The 22,941-nt window shown below is 37.5% G+C and overlaps 1 protein-coding gene across 2 annotated transcripts in view; it reads left to right on the top strand.

The window, feature by feature from the left end:
• Positions 1-22,941, top strand: part of mTor (serine/threonine-protein kinase Tor) — a 415,570-nt gene that overhangs the window by 40,168 nt on the left and 352,461 nt on the right. For both annotated transcript variants that reach the window (XM_067136412.2, XM_067136411.2), the window contains exon 5: positions 3,499-3,697. In XM_067136412.2, the coding sequence (XP_066992513.2) occupies positions 3,499-3,697 (199 nt within the window). The remainder of the gene's footprint in view (positions 1-3,498; positions 3,698-22,941) is intronic.

Here is a 22,941-nt window from a genome sequence, read left to right as displayed (position 1 = left end):
CTTCTGCGATTGGACTTAATACTCTGTTGAAGGCATAGATACCTTTCCACTGAATTGCATATGCACCTGACATGCAAGAATGTGGTTAAACATCACATAATTTGCTGTCCTTTCAGTATTCATTTCCACCACAGTAACATAATTTATCAACAGACTCACCTGAGTTGTCGTAACCCTTCTTCAGAAGCGAAGAAATACCATCATCAAAGAGCTGTACTTCATGGCTCCCCACCAAGATCAATTGTCACAGTGCCAAATTTATAACTTTCAAGTTGCTCAAAGAATAGGAAGCAGTCAATAGAGTCAGCATCATCATCATCATCATCATCATCATCATCATCATCATCATCATCATCATCCTTCCTTCCCCTTATCCAGCTCCTGCTTGGTTGCGGCATGTATGGCACTTCTTCACCTTCCTCTCTCCTTCCACCATTCCTCTTCCATCATTTTGTCCCAGTCCAGGTTTCTTCTTGCATTCCTCTTTATTGAATCGATCCACCTTGTTCCAAGTCTCCCCCTCGCTCTCTTTCTCTCGAACTTCATCTCCATCATCTGTTTTGGTATTCTTTTCTCCTCCATCTTCTTTACATGTCCGAACCATTTTAGTTTAATCCTTTCACCGGGCGAGTTGGCCATGCAGTTAGGGGCGCGCAGCTGTGAGCTTGCATTCAGGAGATAATGGGTTCAAGCCCCACTATCAGCAATCCTGAAGGTGGTTTTCCTTGGTTTCCCATTTTCACACCAGGCAAATGCTGGGTCTGTACCTTAATTAAGGCCACGGCCGCTTCCTTCCCACTCCTAGGCCTTTCCTATTAACCTATCGTCACCATAAGACCTATCTGTGTCAGTGCGACATAAAACTGTAAAAAAAAAAAGTTTACTCCTTTCATTCTCTCATTTAGGATTTCCTTCCATTCTGACCTTTTTCACTTCCTTGTTTCTCAATGTCTTTCCTTGTCTTTCATTCCATACTTCATTTCACTGGTGAGCCATTTTTTTATCCTTGTGTCAGTTCAGTTTTGTCCCGAGCTGGGTGTATTTCCCAAAATACCTCGTTACAGCTTCACGTGGGACGATCCCGTAACTTCTGTGATTGCACGAAAGATGCCAGTCTTTGTGTTTTCTGTCACGGATGGTCTAACTTTCCACCGGAATGTATTTTTCTTACCTCTTTGACTTGGGGAACATGTGTCGGGTTTTAATAAGATAGAAGATGGACTCCATGCATCGGGGTGCAGTGTTTTGAATGTACTGAAACATTTTTAATGTACCGAAATGTTTTTAAACGTTTCAAATGGATTTTTTGACTACCATTTGCCTTCTTTCATTGCATGTTGGTATTAACTTCAGGTAACGATATCGTTTATCCCTTTTTTCCTTTATGTTGTTATGGTTGTTGATATCCCTTGTTTACTCCATGGTATGAATGAAACGTGATTTTCTGTGGTTGGTGTGGTTATGTTTATTCTCAATGTTGTGGTCCTCAAATTACTACATGCGTTTATTCTTTTGCATCTACCTCCCATTATGGACTATTTGTGTCACTGCGAGGCTTCACTCACTCTGTATGAATCGCAATCTGGATGGGTTTTGATGTGAATACGGGACCTGCTGATCCCATTGCCAAATTTATGTTCATGTATACACGCAACCCTAATAATTGAGAACCACCTTCTAGCGACCTTGGTGTCGTGTTATTGAAGAATTTAAATCCTTGATGGACACTCAGGACCATTTTTCGCTCTTATTGTTTGGTTGCCTGACTGTATGTGTGTACGGATGTGAGTGTAAGTGGGTGGGGTATCAAGAAGAAATATCTTATTTTGAATTTTATTTTGTTCTTGTTTTTAATTTTATTTCTTCACCTAATTGTTGGTGCATTTTCCTTTCGGCCTTTGCACCCATCTTAACCTCTTGTATCGCTTCCGGCCGACGTGTTTTATCTTTCTTTCTTTCGTGTATGCACTGCGCATGCTTTTGACCCCTTCCATTATTTTTTTATAATTCGTGTTCGTGCTCCTTTTAAATCTATTCCGGAAGTTCTACGAATAATTATTTCCTTTAGTCTGCTCTTTGATGTGTTGGAGTATAGTTTTTCTTTTGGGGTGACGGATTGTTGTAAAAACAAAACATGAGATATAAAAAGAAGAGAAGTGTGATATATGGGAGTGGAGATAAGTTGAGTAGGTGAAATTAATAACTGTTGGAAAATTAGACCACCTTTTAATGTACTGTGTGGATTGCATCGTGTTTGTGTGGGGATAATCTGAATGTTATCGCACACTTATAAGCGGTTCAAGTGATTGTAATATAATTCGATTCTGAATGATGGCATACCGTCGCAGTGACACTGTTGCTACATCTCTTTAAAAGGGGAATTACGTATGTATAATTTTCATGTTGATTATCTTTCCTTATTTTCAAATTCATTTACTTTCTCCATTTTTTAAAAATTTTATTAATTCAATAAATGTTTCCTTGTTGTTTGTTGAATTTCTTGGTACTTTGTTTTGAAAATTGTCTCGTGGTATTTTTCTGCCAAGAGGCTCATATCCAGCTCAAGGCTTGTAGCTTGTGACCTTTCCCAGTCCCGATCAGGGTCTCAGTTTTTAGCTATTTATGTTATATTATGCACGGTGAAAAATATACTGTGCGTGCAGGGTGTGGCTCACTGGCTTGAATTATACTCTCCTCCCCTATTTGTCATTGTCCAGGTTTCAGCTGCATAGTTCAATATGGGTGCATAATTTATTTTGTACATTATCTCTTTACACTTCCTTGGTACTTCGTTATTCCAGACAAGGTTTCTTACACTCTGGTCAAATACATTGCCATGTTGCACCCTCTTGCTAATCTATGTGCAGTCTTGTATTCTACATTAATTCAGTCTCTATCTGTTTAAAGCTGTCAACAATTTCAAGGCCTTGACCACCAATTTTCACAATGCCTTTCCCTTGTCTTTCTCCTCATGATATCACCATGATCTTCTTTTCTTTTTTCACTAATTTTCATACAATACTTTTAAATTTTCCTTTGCTGTTTGTTCCCCAGACCACAATATCATCTGCAAATAGGCAAACCCTATTCTCATATGGTACATTTATCTCCTTTACAATTTTGCCCATAACCATTAGAAACTATTAGAGATTCAGTATATCCATCAAAAAAGGAAACAATCCACTGTCCATATGCAAAGGAAAGTTTGACTTAGTTCACAATCCCTACGACAGATGTTTTCATGATGAGGCTGCATGTTGTGTATAAGTACAGCACTCTGTGTTGTCAGACAGACTGTTTCTTTCATTTTGTCATTCCATCATGTTGTCTTTGTTATCTTGTCATTGTCTACCTGCAGCTACATCTGATAATACAAAAAGATCACTCTGCAAAATCACAACAATATTTGTATCCTGGTTCCATCTTTACTGTTTCAAATTAGTTGAATATCATTATTGATATATCTTAATAATGCTTGGTAAAAATATCTTTCTGAAGGTACAAACAGTCCTATGATGAAGCCGTCAGTGGATTTGATGACATCTTCACCAGAGAAAAAGGTGTAAACCGTGATGATCGAGTGCATGGTTCACTGTTGGTGCTCAATGAATTGTTGCGCTGCAGTAACGCCGAGTGGGAACGCAACTATGAAGATCTAATGGAAAAACTTCAGTGTTTGCCCAACACACAAAGTCATGTTAGTATTTTTTCATTCCTCAGTAGTGATTTGTTGTAATTGGAGTCTTTATATTGAACATAACAGTTGATATTTTATTTAATGGAATTTATTGGATAAAGTTCCTTTGATTGATTGAAAAGTTTTAAAAATAGAGTTTTGAATTAGCTAACAGGTTCAAGACAAACGAAGAAATGTCCCTGAGTCTTCAAAAAATAAGAAAGTCAAGGTACTAAAGATGAATAGGAAAGTCAACATAATGTTCATGTAGCAAATTGTGTTAGGGGTGAAAGGCAACAAGAATTGATCAAGATGTGATAGATTGGGAAAATTAGGGGATAGCCCAGCACAGGTAAAACACATTAGAAACAATGATCAATTCAGCTTCGAAGCTTCCCTGGGCATTGCGAGTTGTAATTGCTCTTTCATGACTGCTTATCTGTGTATTTAGTGGTGGCAGAATTGTATTTTAATTTTTAATAATGAAAAACATGTCATATCTGATGAAGAAACTGCAGCCAGGTTGGAAAGAATGACCAAGGTTTTGTGAGAGGAGGAAGATGACGAAAGTTAAATTCCTAATTAATTCTTTGAATAATAATAATAATAATAATAATAATAATAATATAATGTTATTGGCTTTTCGTCCCACTAACTACTTTTACATTTTTTTGGAGATGCGGAAGTGCCAGAATTTAGTCCCACAGGAGTTCTTTTACATGCAAGAAAATCTACCGACATGAGGCTGACACATTTGAGCACCTTCAAATACCACCGTACTGAGCTAGGAACAAACCTGCCAAGTTGGGGTCAGAAAGCTAGCACCTCAACCGTCTGAGCCACTCAGCCCAGCTACTTCTTTGAAGACTTAGATATATATGGTTTGATTTAAGTGCTCCAATGTGGATGCAAAATATGTAAATAAATAAAAAGTGAAACACAGGAGAGCCTAAATGGTAAAAATGTACTTTTAAACAAAATGAAATAAACTATTAATATTTAAGAATTAGATGTAATAATAACAACCCTCAGTATTTGGAGAAATAAGTTTACTGAACTGCGATTGACATTGAAGAAATACTTCTTCATTGCTTTAAAAATAGCAGATGTGTACTAAATTGAATATGATATATATACAACAAAGCATGTTCCGTGTAGAGATGAGCTTAACCAATATTTCAGAGTATCGGTGACAGGCGTATCTTTGACACAAAAATATCTGTAACTTTTATCTGTGATTCTGTCACAGGTAGCACGAGCATATTATTATTGTCACGGTCACTCTTTGGTCGCAGGCGGCCAATATGGAAATACTATAGTTGATGTGACAACTATGTCGGGCAGTATTTTTTGGAAGATTCGGGACAGTAGAAGTGGGAAAAGTAATATTCATCTGTATAATTTTAAAGTTTTAATAATGCATAAGGAAAAGGTTGTTAACATGATGTGCAATAAATTAACAAACTGAATATATTTACCCGTGTCGTGTCTCTGGGATACCAATTGCTTACAGTACTTAAGTATAGGTTTAAGAATAAAATAACTAACTTTTATGATGAGTGTTAATCATACAATATAATGTCATACAAGTACAACATACAACAGGGGCTGATGCACAACCTTGAGTTTCATTACAGAAACAATCTGAACCTTATTTATGTTATACGCCTACATTACAATACCTAAGTGCAAGAAAGATTGAAGAAGATGGAACTGAAAAAATGAGGCATATTATATTCATAGTTTTTTCGCTAACAACGAATAAGAAATTGATGAACTTAATATAAAGATTACTCCCATATATATTTATCATTCAGTACTGTGTTACAGTGTAAACTGTTGCACACTTCTTCAAGCTTAATGTATCACAGTTGCGAAATACTGTAACAAACATTCATCAGCTTACAATAGGACACACTTGCTGTTCTGCATGATAATTTAAGTCCTGCCACAAACCATTTTCTCTCTTTATATCTCTATAAGCCAACAACATTTACAGGTATTCTCTCTTTGCTTGTTAACTGTGCATTTCCAATATAGGGTCTACTTTATCACAGAACGTAAGAGTAGTAAATATTATGACATGCTCATCACTCTAAAAAGCAACCCTAACACCAATATAAATTGAAAATTTACTATATTTTCCTTATACATTTATGGATTGTAAAAATCAAATTAAAAATGTTTACCTGTTAAGTTATAACATGGTACAATTTTAGCAAGTACCAGTAATTTGACTTCCCCCTTACAACCTGGAAGAAATCTTTCAGCCAATTTTGCTCTTTCTTGCATTTAGTTCTACAAAATAGGGTTTATTTGAATGGAAATAAATGTGCTTTATAATGTAGCAACTAACTACAAAGATGACATGGCGCATAAATGCACAAAACTAAAGTTGCACTTGGAAGTTGCTACTTTACCCTTGTAAAATCAGAAAATAGCATTACACAATAAGACACGTTCTTTATGAACTGAATTTCAAGTATAAGAAACAAATAACAATCAAGATCATTTAAGTAGCTCTTTGAGAAAAATAACACACTTACTATGAGAGTTTGTGTTCATAATAAAACAGCATATCAAGGATAATGCATATAGTACATGTCCATATTTACGAATGTACACAAAACGTAGGAAGAACACTAGCACGTTTCATTACTCTTCTTCACAACACTTTCTTCAAGATGATAAAAGCAGTCACTGAAATAGTTGTTTTACTAATCTTTCACTAATCTGAAATTAATAACAGACTAAGTAAAGGTACAACATTTTATCATCAAGTCAGAGAGCTTTTATGGGATGACAAAGTACCCAAGAGAATGAAATTAACATTATATAAACAGTATTTCATACCAGTTGTAACATATGGACTAGAAACACTGGTAACTAATAAGAGACAAGATAGTAAGATCCAAGCAGTAGAAATGAAATTTTTAAGAACATCGGTTCAAAAGACAAGAAGTGATAGAATTCAAAATATTAAAATCAGAGAAGAGCTAAATGTAGAACCGTTAGTACAGAAGATACAGAAAGCAAGACTGAGATGGTTCGGACATGTAAAAAGAATGGGAAAGGAACGGGTAGCAAGAAGGGAATTGGAAAGAGAAGTTAAGAGGAAGAGACCAGTTGGAAGACCGAGAAGAAGGTGGATGGATCAAATTTGGAAGGACATTAGAGAAGCTGGATTGGATGTGGCAGAAGTAATGGAGCAGGAAAAGTGGAAGGACAGAAAGGAGTGGAGGAGGCTTGTTAACACACCCGGGCGACTGGAGTGGGACATTGATGATCTTGTCTTGCATCTTGCAAAACAATACCTAGCTTCACAAAACCAGTAGCACAACAGCAAAGGTGCTGCTGCAACAAGAAAGCACAACATCCCAGATGAACTGGGCAACAAACATTGTGATTGTTACCACATCATGATGTGTGAGAAAAGACAAGCGTCCATAACCGAGTTCTGTACTAGAGACTAGTGAAAACATCATTTACAAGCTTATGTACATTGTGCAAATTTCTTCTTAATAATAATAATAATAATAATAATAATAATAACTGAAGCGTAGAGGAATGAATATACAAGCAAACATGATTTTATAGAATAAAATAATAAATATGAAATGAATATGCTCAGAACATAAATATTGATTACCACATACTTAGTAGAAAGTATAAAATACATTGAAATATACACATTAGAAACTAGAACTGCAAATGTAGGATGTTGCTAGGTTTGGAAGTTTCAGTATGTAGACTTACACAAGACAGTGAGAGAACCCTTTTCTACACTCACAAGGCTGGAATTGAGGAACAAGATTTGTTGTGCCTTTTTTCCATGCAGTCTTGTTCTCCTGTCATTGAAGACTAAGCTCCCCTTGCAGCTCGTTCACAGGGTACCGAAGTAGATGAAACACACAGAATTTCTTGAGCTATTTCATTTAAGAAGGGAAACTGAACTTTGTGTTCACACCACCATTTTAATGCATCTTCAGTTCTACTTAGAATATCACATTCTGAGTATCTCTGGACTTATACTTGACCTGGATGTAGGAGTCCCTTGTGGACGTACTTGTCAAAGACATTTGTCTGTTAGTGACCATGGTGAAAATTCATCTCTGTTCTCAACAGTGGGACTTTGGGGTTTATCACCTTCCAGAGACCTAATTTTTGAAGCTGTCAAATTTTGTAGCTTCTTTTCACAGTTTTCCAGTGCTTGGTGATTTTGAAAAGCAAAGTAATTAAAGCTTGGATCAAGAAAGGTACATAAACCAAGAGTATTGTGGTCTTCAACATGGCAAAATCTCTCCTTGAGACTAGAGCTCAATGTCTGTATGATATTTTCTGACAAGTCAGTAAAACTTTCAGTACTGAATTTTTCATAAACTGACTGTAGCCCATTAGCCAAAACTATGACAAGTGATCCAGATATGTACTTGTCACCACTAGCTGATTTTGTCACAATTTCAAGGGGCTTCAAGATTTTACACATTTCATGGATAACTTTCCACTCTTGGGAGTTCAGAACAGGTAGATCTTTGTCAATGAGTGCTGTGGTGCTTTTGATGGCATCTTCTAACTTACAAAACCGTTCTAACATGTAGAGTGTGGAGTTCCATCTTGTTGGTACATCAAGAATTAACTTCTTTACTTGAGTGACTCCACTGTTTCTCTGGAAATTCAATAACTTTTCAGTTGCTTGAGAACTCCTTTTAAAAAATGTCACTATTTTTATTTTGTTCAGCAGCCCCATCGATTAGGTAGCCTTTGTAACAATAATATTTAGCTGGTGAGCAAAACAGCCAAAATGCTTCCGCTGAAGGAGGTCTGTAATAGCTCTTTAGATGTTGACTGCATTGTCTGACACTGCAAGCATGATTTTATTTTCCAATTTGTATTCCTGAATAATCCTTTGTAATTCCTGTGATAAATTCGCACTTGTATGGCTTCCTTCTAAAATACAACATTCTAAGAGGACAGATTTCAGCTCAAAATTATCAGTCAAGAAATCAGCAGTAATGGCCAAAAAATGTTCATTGTTTATGGAAGTCCAACAATCAGTCATAATACACACCTTCTTAACAGCTTCCATCATATTTTTTCTTATTCAAACACTGTTCATGTAACACAGGTATCAAAGTTACTGAAATTTTCTGTCAATTTGGTAGTACATATCCTGGATTAAGTGCTGTGACAAATGGCTTAAAACCCTTTTTTTCAACTATTTGAAAAGGCTGAAGGTCATATTTTACCATTTGAGCAAGTAGTTCATCCAGTTCCTTTTTTAAATGAGAAGTCACTTTTCTCAGTATGTATGTTGCAATTGAACTTTGACATAACTGTGGCTGAACCTGACAGAATTCTTGCACTTCTGTGTGGTGATTGATGGAGTAGGTACTGTTGAAGCTGTGCTGGTTGACGGAGTAGGTACTGTTGAATCTGTGTTGGTTGAAGGATTGTGAGTAGCGACTGCTGAGCTCAAATGACAGTGGCTGAATAAAAATAATGAAAAATAGATTACCCATGTCATGGCAATATTGGTATGTAATTAGCCTCATTCAGTTTGATGTAACAATGTATATAATATAATTACCTCATCCTGTCTTACAGTACTGGTACTGGACCTGTTGGCTTCTGTTGTTCTATACAGATAAGATATAGCTGGATGTTTTTATATGTTTTCTTAAATTAGTAACAGATGTTTGGTAAGACAGTGTCTGGCTGCAGATATCACACTTGGCATATTCATTATCAGTAGCCATGAAAAAAAACTCCACATGGGACTATTACATTGTCTCTTACTAAACATAATTTTCTATTCTATTATTATTAATCTATGTATCTATGTGTTATTATATTTATCTATTATAAATAATTAATTAAAATTATTCACTATACAGTGCACTTGTGAGTAAAACAGTACTTATTTATTTATTTAATCATGTCAGAAACATACATTATACTTACAATAATGATAACAGGACAATAACAAATCTGGTACTGTAATCATTAATCACTTCTGATGATGGCAGGTAACAATGTGATTTAAGCTCTCCATAAATACAAAATTAATTAAATGTGGTGTGACCAGTAAGCGGCTAATTTACATGCTTCCTTGGTAGCGTCCATCACATTCTGGAGAGAGCAAGTAGTTGGACACAAGTTATTAACAAGGAGATGGCTCATTGTCTGTTCTTCACCACATTCACATAGAGTGGAGTCACAGACAAAACCCCACTTTCTCATGTTGGTCTTTGTTCTTCCAACTCCTGAACACAACCTGTTGAGCGTCTTCCATGTTGACCAGCCATCCTCGTAGTCTGGAGGAAGTCTTTCGGAAGGTGTCATCCATCCTGCAAGGTGGCTGGATCTGGAACGCCATGAATTCACTCTGAAGTTCGATGGTGATTCAGTGCGGCTTTCAGTTGTATGGAGAAAGCTTTTCCTTGATTTGAGCCATTGGGTTGCTGGATGGTACCCATATAAAGTATGGCTCGTCAGGTTCAGTGCTTTAGATTTCTCCAGTCTGGATGCACACTCACGGCGGATATCTGGAGGTGGGATACCTGCTAGACTATAAACTTTATCAAGTGGTGTAGATCTCAAACATCCTGTAATGAGTCTGCAGGTTTCATTTAAGGCGACATCCACTTGATTAGCATGACTAGATCTACACCAGACAGGGCAGGCGTATTCTGCTGCTGAATAACAGAGGGCTATTGCTGATGTTCTTAAAAGGAGAGGATACGTCCCCCAGGTTGAACCCGATAATTTCTGGATAATGTTGTTCCTTGCAAATACTTTCCTTTTGGTATTCAGACAGTGTGTTCTATAGGTTAGTGCTCGGTCAAGAGTTACTTCTAGATATTTGGGAGTGAAGCAGTGTTCTAATATTTTACCTTCCCAAATCACTTGCAATTTTCTCGCTGTCTGTCGATTTTTTAGGTGGAAGGCACAGACTTGTGTTTTTGATGGGTTTGGTTTTAGTTGGTTCTCTTGGTAATAACCACTTAGAATTTGTAGAGCATGAGAGAGCTTCTCCTCAGCTAGTTCAAACGTTTCCTCTTGAGCTGCCAGAGCGACATCGTCTGCATAAATAAAGCTCTTTGTCCCTTGTGGGCGAGGCTGATCATTGGTGTAGATGTTGAAAAGTATAGGTGCCAGCACACTCCCTTGTGGAAGGCCATTCTTTAAGTTCCTCCATCTACTCCTCTGGCCTTGGGATTCAACAAAAAAAACTTCTGTTTTGTAGAAAGCACTCAATCATTTGGGTGAGTTTATAGTCCTTAGTTATACTGTGCATTTTACGAAGCAGTATATGGTGATTAACTGTATCATAGGCTGATGTCTAGGTGTCGTATTTTTTGGTAATAACGATATCCACAAGTTTTTTTGATATCTTTTTTCTTGTCTATATATGACTTCCCAGGTACTAAAAATACCGTATTTTAGCAAAATGAACTCGCGAAATATCGCGAAATTTGATTTATTGCGCGAATTGCGCAAATAATCGCGAAATATACACCACTTGGTGCGAAAAATGCGAAATGGCACCGGAAGAGCTCTCCAATAAACGTGTAAATGCTTCTGAGAACTTGACTATCGTAGTTTCCTTCTCATTTGCTTGATACCTCTGTATATTCTCCACACAAATGCACATAAAGCGGTACGCACTGTGTATCGAAAGGATGTGTATTCAGTTCCGTGATCTCTAAGGCAGTCGATAAAAATCAATATCTGTTATCGATTACATCAAATAGCGTTGTGCTCGTAACAAGATACAAGACCGGTCGTAGATACAGCAGTGCGCAATGAGAGTTCGTTACTTACGAACATCTATCGGCAAATGTCCAACATTTAAGTATAAAAATGCCGAAAACTGAAGTCACAACAGGTTTTTTGAGGGCCGAAGAATACTACAGTGAGGGGTTCTATGTATTTGATGCTGCAAGAAAGATTCTAATGCATCAATAGTGTACCGGTAATATTTGTAAAATTGAAACGTGCGATATACACTGCAGAGAATCAGAATGAAGCAGATGAACATAATCCAAAGCGGCAAATAACAATCGGCGATACTTTACAGATCGCAAAGGTGTTGAAAAATTATAGAGAGCAATTTGTAATAGACACAAAAAAAGCATTCATGCAAGCCAACATAGAAAAATAGGATAATCCTGGCATAAGGAAGAGAATGAATATAAAAGGAAAGATAAATAATACTGTCTTTACTGTAAAATATGACTGTATTCGTAGGCCTATTGTATATAAATCGCCTGTTTGAGTAGTAATAATGTTATTGTTTTTATGTCCCACTAACCACTTTTACATTTTCCTGAGACGCTGAGATACCGGAATGTTGTCCCACAGGAATTCTTTTACGTGCCAGTAAACTAGTGACACGAGGCTGACGTATTTGAACTCCTTCAAATACCACCGGACTGAGCCAGGATCGAACCTGCCAAATTGGGGTCAGAAAGCCAGCGCTTTAACCATCCGAGCTACTCATCTTCGACCGGGGAAAAAGAGTATATCCTTGAACACCTTCCAGAGCTGTATGACTTTGCAAAATGCAATGAAAGCACATCTGTTTGAGGAAATGAAAGAAGACAGTGTTAGCAAAGTTTTAGGAGGTTTTTATAAAAGACCACAGTGAATTTTCATCCAAGTGTTCGCAAGCATTATGGTTTCCAACATCTAATGTGGTCAGCGAGAGGAGCTTCTCTGCTTACACAAAGACACTTTCTGACTGTCGCACAACTCTGCATCCTGATAATGTTGATACCATGCTTAGTTTTTACTTTGGAGACAAGTAATTCAACATCTAAAAATGTAGGCTATGTATAAATGTATATCACAGGGCAGATCACCTAACTTCATTTCGAAGTATCAGTGATTTATATATTTATTTCTATAACAGTTTGCATATTTGGTTTTTCTAAGATTTAGTAACAATGATACATTACAAGAGTTTACTTTAAAACCCCTTATCACAAAGTTAGTTACATTTACGCCATACGCTACTACAAGGAAGATTTAGCAGGAAACATCGATCAGTATAACAATTTATTTCACGAAATACCTACGGAAATAGTGTCAGTTTTAACACCGAAATCAACAGTTTTATTTCACCAAAAAATAAGGCCCCTACTGATGTCAAGTCAACAAAAACTACTCTAGTGACTTTGTTGTTTTCATAGCCGTCTTCTATATATTGTGTGGGGTGCAGTATTTGGGAAGTACAACTTTTCCCTGGTCGAAAGCCGGCTTGTTCTGGTATGAGTAATGGATCTATCACTTCAGATAGTCTGTCCAGAATCATTTAAGGAGAGACAAACCACATAAAAAACAGGAATGCAAATGGTGATTCTCTTGATCTGTGAGGTAACTGGGGGATTTTTCCTGCTGTTACAAATTTTAAAAAACTCGGTGCGAAATAAATTTAACATTAATGAAAAGTTATTTCATAGAGAGTTTCTGTTCTATAAAAACTATATATAAACCATAGGTTTCTGTACTTACGGTACTTAAGTAAAAGTAATCGAACGTTCATACCCTATTCTCATTTTAAAATGCCGCCTTGTTTGCTGTGTTTAAAAAGTACAATCGTGCTATCTCTCGGGCAAACCTCAGAAACAGAAGTTCGCTTTACTCAAGTAGTTAGTGGTTATAACCTAGATAGCGCTGGTTTCACATAGCTACAGCAGATAACATAAAACCTGTGAACGTAAACAATATTTTGTCACAGATACTTCTGGCGCAGTGTATCTGATATATTGGTGGCAAAGTAGCAGGATGTGATTTATCGACCATCTCTAGTTCCCTGCAGAATTGTAAGGTACCAAAATTATTTTCCGAATTAGACAAGCAGTTGGCCATGATACAAAACATGACAAAGGCTCAAAATGTTTACAGTATTTAGAACTTGCTTGTATCTGATGATGTGTTTTTAAATATTGTTTTGGCCTCTTAGGATCAATGGCTATTCACTCTGTGAAATAAATTTAACATTAATGAAAAGTTATTTCATAGAGAGTTTCTATTCTATAAATATATTTACAAACCATAGGTTTCAGTACTTACAGTACTTAAGTAAAAGCAATCAAACGTACATACCCTATTCTCATTTAAAAACGCCGCCTTGTTTGTTGTGTTTAAAAAGTACAATCGTGCTATCTCTTGGGCAAACCTCAGAAACAGAAGTTCGCTTTACTCAAGTAGTTAGTGGTTATAACCTAGTTAGTGGTTATAATTGTTATGGATTACCTCTTTGCAACATGCCGTGTTCTCTTTCTGGAAAATCCTTTAACCCGTGTATCCAGATCCTGAACTTGCTTCTTTCTTGAACCAGTATCTCGGGTACACTGGCCAGTTTCTCCTTCACTGCTGTTGTCCATGGAGTGGTACATTTCTGAGTCATGAGCAGATCAAGAATTCTTCAAAATATTATGTTGTTAAAGACAGATTATCATAAAACACGAGATGGCACTTTGTCATAACGAGTGAGAGTTTTCATATTTAGAATACAGCTCTGCATTTGACCTGAGGTGATATTCACCTTCAGAATTTTGATGTGGGTTAGGGATCTTTCTTAGGAATTTCCTTTCATTTAGATCCTTTCATCCTCACCGTATTGAGTGAAGGCCAAACATTCAGCAGCACATAAAGCTTCGGGCATACTACTACGGTGTAGTGACACTCTTCGTCCTGCCATGAGATCGATCTAGACTGATGAGTGGATTAACAAAGGAAAAGCTGCTTTATTGCGTTTGGGCCGATATTTCAGAGCTTCTTTCTCCGATATATTAACCTCTTAACCGGGCATGGCGAGTTAATTCGTCTACCAACAGGTGTTGCTCAATCGGGTAATGACGATTTAATTAGTCTAAAACCTTCGAAAACTGTTATCTGCTGGTTGGGATGTGTTATCTTGTCTCTTTGTTCCTGAGTGTAGTTCTGTGATCGCTTTATAGATGTCAATAGGTTCCAGACTTGCTGTGCCACTCTGCACGCCAATATTTCATTGCATTTTTCCCATCTTAAGCATGCTCGTATGGATGATGAAACTATTTATCTCATTGATTCAGATGACTAATTAGATGACAACTCTTTGGATAGAGAAGATAACAGAAGTGGTGAAACCCATAGTGAGCTTGCATCTGTACCATTATGAATAGAGACTCATTGAAGAAAACTGATTTTGAAGATTGTCTTACAATTCATTTCTTGTAACATCATGTACAGTACAGTACTTTTATTTTTCACTGCTTTTCTTGCTATGTTATAATAAGGAAAATTCATATACAGTAGTGTGATAATAATGTACTTAATTACAACAGTGACATTGTTTTATTGGTTGTTACTTAGTGTCAGACGTAGCATCATAATTTAGTTGCAACAAATCAAATCAAATGTTGAATTATGGTTTGAATTACCAAATGCAAATCAAAAGAAATCATTTTTTTCCTTTACAAAAATCAAATGATCATAAATACGCCTCTCGGTCATGGCCATCCACCAACAGCTGCTAATTTTAGATGACCACTAGTCATAAGACATAACCTATATGGTTGCTAGGTAACATTGTCTGACCATCGATCCATACCTTACATCACAGCCTGAACGCTTGCTAGGGTTACACTACTGTCACACATTATGTGACGCTAACTTCCGTAACGCAAATTTTCAGAAGACCACCAGCCATTAAGACATTCTTCTTCTTTTTCTACCGCTTTTCGCCTTCCTGACACCAACCTTATATGGTGGGATGTAAGCACTATTGCATGTTTCTGTACCAGTCATAAGACATATTTATGCTAAAACAGGCAGGACTAGATAACTCCTCTCCTGCGAAGGCATGCATGCATAATGGGCTGGCCGAGTTCCTTCATCTTTTGCGGAAGAGTAAAGGGGCTGATGAGGTAACTCATCATCCACATCATGATAATGAGTGTGGCAAATTAACTTGTTTTCAGTCAAAATATATTCCCTGCTACGAATGTTCATTTCTCAATGGAAACTCTCCGGTTAAGAGGTTAAACAAAATTATTTCTCCAAGATACTAAAAATGAATTCATTTGATTTTTCCCTATTTGGTATCAAGACATGCAATGATATTAAGACTGTCAGACATCAATACCTCACTTCTTTTCAATAGATATGTGGAGACCTATAGCTTATAGCTACTTTCTGAAACGTTTCAATCTGATGTTGAGATCCTGTGCTATTAGGACTACATCATTTGCAAAAGCAAAGTAGTCGATGTTCACTGCTTTGGATCCAGTGCCCAGCCTAATCCCGTTATTGGGTAGTCTGTTTCTCCACTTATGGATGGCATTTTCAAGAACACAGTTGAAAAGAATGGGTGAGAGCCCATCACCTTGATGAACACCTGTCTTGATCTCAAAGGATCAAGAGATTTCCCTCATAAATTTCACTTGTGATTACGTGTTGGTCAGAATTGGTTTGATGATGAAATGAGTCTTGTTTTGTTGTTGTTCCTGCCCATGGATATCAAAGACACTTTTTTTTCAACGATTTGCTTTACGTCTCACTGACACAGATAGGTCTTATGGCGACGATGGAATAGGAAAGGGCTAGGAGTGGGAAGGAAGCAGCCGTGTCCTTAATTAAGGTACAGCCCCAGCACATGCCTGGTGTGAAAATGGGGAACCACTTAAAACCATCTTCAGGGTTGCCAACAGTGGGGTTCAAACCCACTATCTCCCGGATGCAAGCTCACAGCTGTGCACCCCTAACCACATGGCCAATTTGCACAGTGATATCAAAGACTGAATTGGTCAGTTGAGTTATAAGCCTTCTTGAAATCAACAGAAATCAGTACAGCTGGTTTGGTGCAAAGAGATTTGATTTTGATAATGCTCTTTAATGAAAAGATCTGTTTGTTGCAGAAGTTGGTCATGGAATCTTGCTTGATATTCACCAGTCTTGAGATCAACAGTAGGTTCAATGCAACTTTGAAGTGCTTTGACAGGATTTTATTGGCAACTGAATGAAGAGATATGACTCTGTAGTTATTCACATTTGCTTTATTGGAGAGGATGTAATAAGAGTTGATTGCCACTCCTTAGGAATAGCTTTTGATTCCCATATGTCATGAAAGAGTTCTTTCCTTTTGGCAAAAAAACTTGGGACCAGTCATTTTCAGAAGTTTGGCAACTATGGAATTCTTGCCCGATGTCTTGTTGTTGGGGAGAGTTGCAATGATTTTGGTGATTTCTTCTCGATCAGGAGGAAAAGATGGGCCAGAAATTGGGATCTATGATGCTGGAGGAAGGCAGATGAGTAAGGACTCAAAATATTGAGCTAATCTTTCACAGTTGTCATGATTATTCAGAATAAGATTGCCATCCTCATCCTGGATAGATAGCGAAGCCTCCTGAAAGTTTCTTCACTGGTCTCAAGCTGAGCTTTTCCATAAGCACGTTTTGCTTTATGGATCTCTTGAGCCGTCAGTTCATGTTAGATGACGAATTCTTCAGTTTGTCCTGTCTCACTCTAGTGATTTCAGGCTTGAGACCATTTGTGAGAACTTCATCACTTTGTTCAATCCACCATGAATGGTTTTTTTTTTTTCCTTGCTAAACTGATTGTTAGAGTGACAGCTTCCCAAACCCTTTGGGAAATGTCTTTCTACTTGTGTGATTTTAGAGACTTAAATTCTTTATGGGAATCACGAATGACATTTCGATTTATCCTTACTTTATTGATCCAGAATCTATGGATCTTCTGCATTTGGACTTTGTTATAAACTGCATTCTAACCTTACTTAAATAATGATCCAAATCAAATTAGCACCTCTAAGCACTTCTGCATTTTGTAACTTGCACAAATTATAGTGGGAGATGGCTACCTGGTCTATACTGTATGATGTTCACCAGTCAGTTCATTAGGAGAGTGCCAGGTCATACACTTACGAGGATTCTTTTTGATATGGGTGTAATAATTTTAAGGTTCATCTGCTTGCATGTATCGATGAAATGTTCCCCATTGTGGTTGGTTCAGGCATGAACTGGTTGTTCACCCAAGGTGTACCTAAACTTTCGCTCCTTACCCAACGGGGCATTGAAGCCACCTAAATGAATTATAATCTTAATTCCAGATAGGACATTATCAAGCAGAGTCCATAAGGTCTCAACTTTCTCAGCATTACCAGAATTGTCCTGATTGATAGGAGTATGACCATTGATTAGGGTGTAATCCTTGTTAGCTTACTTGATAGTAAGAGTTGACAGACAGGGAGAAATGGCTTTAAAGACCACAACAGAATCCACAGTGGATGTATGAAATAAGAAGGTTGTGCCTAGCATACTGGTATAAATTAGTAGATGAAATCTTAGTCTTGGATTTTAACATCTGGTATTGTAACAGATGGGACCTTACTCTGCCAGCCTAACGTCTAACCTCATGGTCTTTCATCTGCTCGTCATATCACCTGCAGCTGCTACAAACCACTGTATTCATTGTGTGACTGTTGACAGCGAACTGTCCTGCAATAGTTGCCATCATAGCCTAACACGTCATCTGTTGACATCACGTCATTCTTTAATATTTGCATTTTTTATATTTTTATTTCACAAATGTATATCCTCGTAACTTAAGAGGTGGGGTCCATTTCCTATCTTCCTTGTTTATGTGCCATCCACTACTTGTGCTCACAGTGGCCTAGCCCCCTTTGTATTATGGCACTATTTTCAGCTGTACACTTCCGTGTTTAATGTGCCTGCACTTACCTTGTGTTTTCTGTAAGTCTTACTTCCCTTCACATACTTATGCTAGGGTATGATTATTGTACGTTTAATTAGGACTTCATAAGTTCGCCCCAATGTGCCTTGGCAGAAAGTGAGTGAATTATCAATCCACAACAGTTAAAACATATGTATAACTGATCGTATCAGTAACCATATGTAACTTTCAAGTTTTTCAGTCTAAAACACTAATTGAGTCGTTTATTTGCAAAACCGGCCATCTCCAAATGGTTAAATTTTTCAGGAGATCAAAAAAAACTTATAAAATCTAAATAAAGAGATTTAAAATTATTTGTATTTGCTATATCACTTATAAATAGCATTGTAATGAATGTGTCAGAATTCCATTGACTTATTCATATAATTATTTGAAATATTTAAAGTTCATTTTTGGAGATGGCCGGGTTTGCACCAAATTGAGGAAACTGAAGGAATGAAAATGTACAAAAAATACTTTATTTAAAAGTTAACTTAAAAAATCAATGCAGTATAAAAAGCCATTGTATTTACACAAAATGAACCAGAATTAAATTTTCGAAAATTAAACATTAAAAAACATTAAATTAAACATTAATGCCAGTGTCTACACTGTGCTCACATGCATCTCCCTCATATTCTGGGTTGTTTTGTGAAAGGTTATTGTTATCAATGTGTTCTTTGTAAAACTTAAGCACTTCAACATTTCACCACTGAGTCCCAAAATGTTTATTCAATAGAGATTCAACATCTTTTGCCTTTAAATTCTTTACTATTTTACCAGTATGTATAATTTTGGATTCATCATCAAAATATTTTTGCGTTTCTTGCAAACACCTAATTTTGTTCCAACATCTATTCTGTAGTTGGGTTCACTTTGATTTAATACTGAATTGCCTCCTTTTGATTTGGTCAAACTAACACTTTTCGCAGCAGAAAATTTGAAGTGTCATTTCCCTGTAGGTTTGAAAATAGAAGTACATTCTCTTTTCCAGCCAAAGTCGGGAACACAGTCATCTTTTCCTAGATGAAATAAAATGCCTTACTGAGAAAGAACAATATGAAATTCCTCAGGTTGTATTAAAGTTTCTATTTTCTTTGTTTGTTTTTCAGCGAGCCCGAAAACTCTATCGGATGGTAAAAATGAATGGCCTGTCACAGGGAAAATTAACTCAATTTCCTCAATGTTTTTAGGTGCCTTTAAGCGCGGTCAGTATCCAGTATCCGGGAGATAGTAGGTTCGAACCCCACTGTCGGCAGCCCTGAAAATGGTTTTCCGTGGTTTCCCATTTTCACACCAGGCAAATGCTGGGGCTGTACCTTCATTAAGGCCACGGCCGCTTCCTTCCTACTCCTAGCCCTTTCCTGTCCCATCGTCGCCATAAGACCTATCTGTGTCGGTGCGACGTAAAGCAACTAGCAAAAAAAAAAAAAAAAAATTAGGTGCCTTTGTGACAAACCAAAAGGAGAGCATTGATATCATAACAGAATTTTTGTTCTGTCCCCCATATCCATCAGAAAAACACCTTATAAAATGAAACATTGGACATAGCAGTAGTATTTAGCTTATGATAAAGCGCTGTTGCTATTTCATTGCCTTTTATGGCCTCTTCAACTTTAGTGTCCATTTTTCCCAAAATAATTATCATAGCTACACAGTTCTATGATAAAAACCACAACTTTCCTTGCAACAGAACTATAACACCTACAATAGTCACCATGAATAAGCAGTTCTTTCCCACACAATTGCTGTGATTCCTCTGCCCACTAGCGTTAGAGGAGATAGCCGGTATTGCAACTCATAACCATATGCGGACGGCTGTGTTTGCAGCTAACTCCAATTTTTGATGAAGTAAGTAAGCTGCTTCAAGGCCGAGCTTGCAGGTAATAGTTTGCTACCTTGTGTAAAAGTGGACAGAGAACATATTCAGCACAAAAAGTGGATTTCAATTTTTTTGGGAGATGGCCGGTTTTGCAAATAGGTGACTCAATTATAAACACATGTAACACTATAACATACCTGTAAAACATACACACTATGAAACAAAGAATGACATGTTTCATTCTATAGTGCGACTAAACTACGGAGAAACAAATAGCGTGGAAATAGGAAGAGGAGTCAGGCGTGGATGTTGTCTATCGCCAAGTCTCTTCAACCTGTATGGAGAATGGCTGGTGAGAGAAGCTTTGAAAGGTTGCGGAAACTTCAAGATAGGAGGACGCCTCATCAACACCATCAGGTATGCAAATGACCTGGTAGTGCTCGCCAAAAATCCAAGTCAACTGCAACACATGATAAAAAAAATGAAATGGCATATGGCTTTTAGTGTCGGAAGTGTCCGAGGACAAGTTTGGCTTGCCAGATGCAGGTCTTTTGATTTGACTCCCGTAGGCGACGTGCACGTCGTGATGAGGATGAAATGATGATGAAGACGACACATACACTCAGCCCCCGTGCCAGCGAAATTAACCAATTAAGGTTAAAATTCCCGACCCTGCCGGGAATCGAACCCGGGACCCCTGTGACCAAAGGCCAGCACGCTAACCATTTAGCCATGGAGCCGGACAACACATGATGAACAAATTGGTGGAAATTGAAAGGAAATATTGCATGAAAATCAACATTGCAAAATCAAAAGTGATGAGGATATCAAAACGGGAGAAACCTTTGAGGTTACTGTTGACAGTCAAGAACTGAAGAATGTGAAGCAGGTCAAGTACTTGGGAAGCTTGCTGACAAAGGATGCCCACTGCACAAATGAAATTTGAGCAAGAATCGCCATGGCAAAAGTCGCATTCAACAAGAAGAGGAGACTGTTGACCAGCAAGTTGAGCTTGGAACTAAGGAAGAAACTGGTTAAGTGCTACATATGGAGCATTGCATTGTACAGAGCAGAGACGTGGATCATGAGAAAGAGGGAGAAAAAAATACCTAAATAATTTTGAAATGTGGTGTTGGAGGAGAATAGAGGAGATCAAGTGGACCGATTGGGTGACAAACTGCAATGTACTGAGAAGAGCAGGAGAGAAGAAAACTATTCTGAACACATTTCTTCAGAGGAAGGCCCACTGAATTGGACCCATATTTAGACATGGGGTTCATACACAACGTCATTGAAGGCAAGATCAAAGGAGCTGCAGGACGAGGAAGAAGAATTTAACATCTGGATGACATGAAAGATGGGAGGAGATACAGCAGACTGAAGGAAGAAGCTGAAAACAGGGAACATTGGCGTCAGAAATACTCCGTTCAAAGACATGGACCTGTCACTAGGCAGAATACTATATAGGTTAATAATATTTGTTCGTATCTCCTCATTTTGTTACTTCCTCTTTCCACACTCGCCTACCATTGTATTTGTCCTATTATACAGTGTGGCACAAAGGACACTGGGCACTGATTTAAACAAAATATTGAATTTACGTTTCATTACAAATACAAACAATGCTTACAATTATATTTTATGTTCAAACTGTTTTCTGTCTGCATGAATACATCTTTCAATTCATTTTGGAACACTGTTACATACTCTATGGCATAGTGTGGTATCACTGTCCAAATAATGAAATGCGTCATGTATCATCATCATCGTCATCATCATTATCGTCAATGTCCCACTCCAGTCAACCGGGTGTGGTTAACAAGCCTCCTCCACTCCTTTCTGTCCTTCCACTTTTCCTACTCCATTACTTCTGCCACCCCAGCTTCTCTAATGTGTATGTAGTCTTTTATTTCAGCAATGGTCCGAGGCTTTTTAGAATAAACAGTCCTTGACAACACCCCATTGGAAAAAATCCATGGGCGTGATATCTGGTGAACGTGGTGGCATGTCAATATCTGCCCTTCGACCAATCACTTTTCTTTGGAAAGTTTCGTTTAAATAATTGCGGACGGCAGTGGCATGTGGTGGTGCCCCATCGTGTTGAAAGTAAATTTCTTGAAAGTTTTCAGCCCACGTCATAAGTCCTGGTACCACGTAATTCTGAAGCATATCCAAATACTTATTCCCTGTCACTGTTCCGTCAAGAAAATATGATCCAAGCACGCCAAATGATGATATTGCTCCCCAGATACTCACACCAGGTTGATTTAGTTGTTGTTCTAACAAAACAGTGTACTAGTAAGTGCAGTTATGTTTGCATTCCAAGGTACATTTCTCAGCTTAAATTGGCCCCATCAGACCACACAATTTTATTGAATAGGTTAGGATCATGTTTTTGTTGGTCAAGCATCAATTCACAAAATTGAAGACGTCAATCTGGATCATCTTCAAGTAACCCATGTGGTAAACGTGGAATGTAAACTTTAAACTTCTGTTTGCGTAACATTCTTTGCACTGACTTTCATGATAAATCCAGCTCAGTTGCTAATTGTCTGGTTGATTTTCGCGGACTTTGGGTCACAGCTAAACATACACACAATTCATTTTCCTCGCTTGTGACTGTTCTTGGGTGGCCAGATCTTGGTGCATCCATAACAGATCCATGTTCTTCAAATCTATTCCGTATGTCGTACACTGTTTGTCT

This window comes from Anabrus simplex, chromosome 1, assembly GCF_040414725.1.
Source record: "Anabrus simplex isolate iqAnaSimp1 chromosome 1, ASM4041472v1, whole genome shotgun sequence".
Classification (NCBI taxonomy): domain Eukaryota; kingdom Metazoa; phylum Arthropoda; class Insecta; order Orthoptera; family Tettigoniidae; genus Anabrus; species Anabrus simplex.
This window is presented reverse-complemented; position numbering and strand designations above follow the sequence as displayed.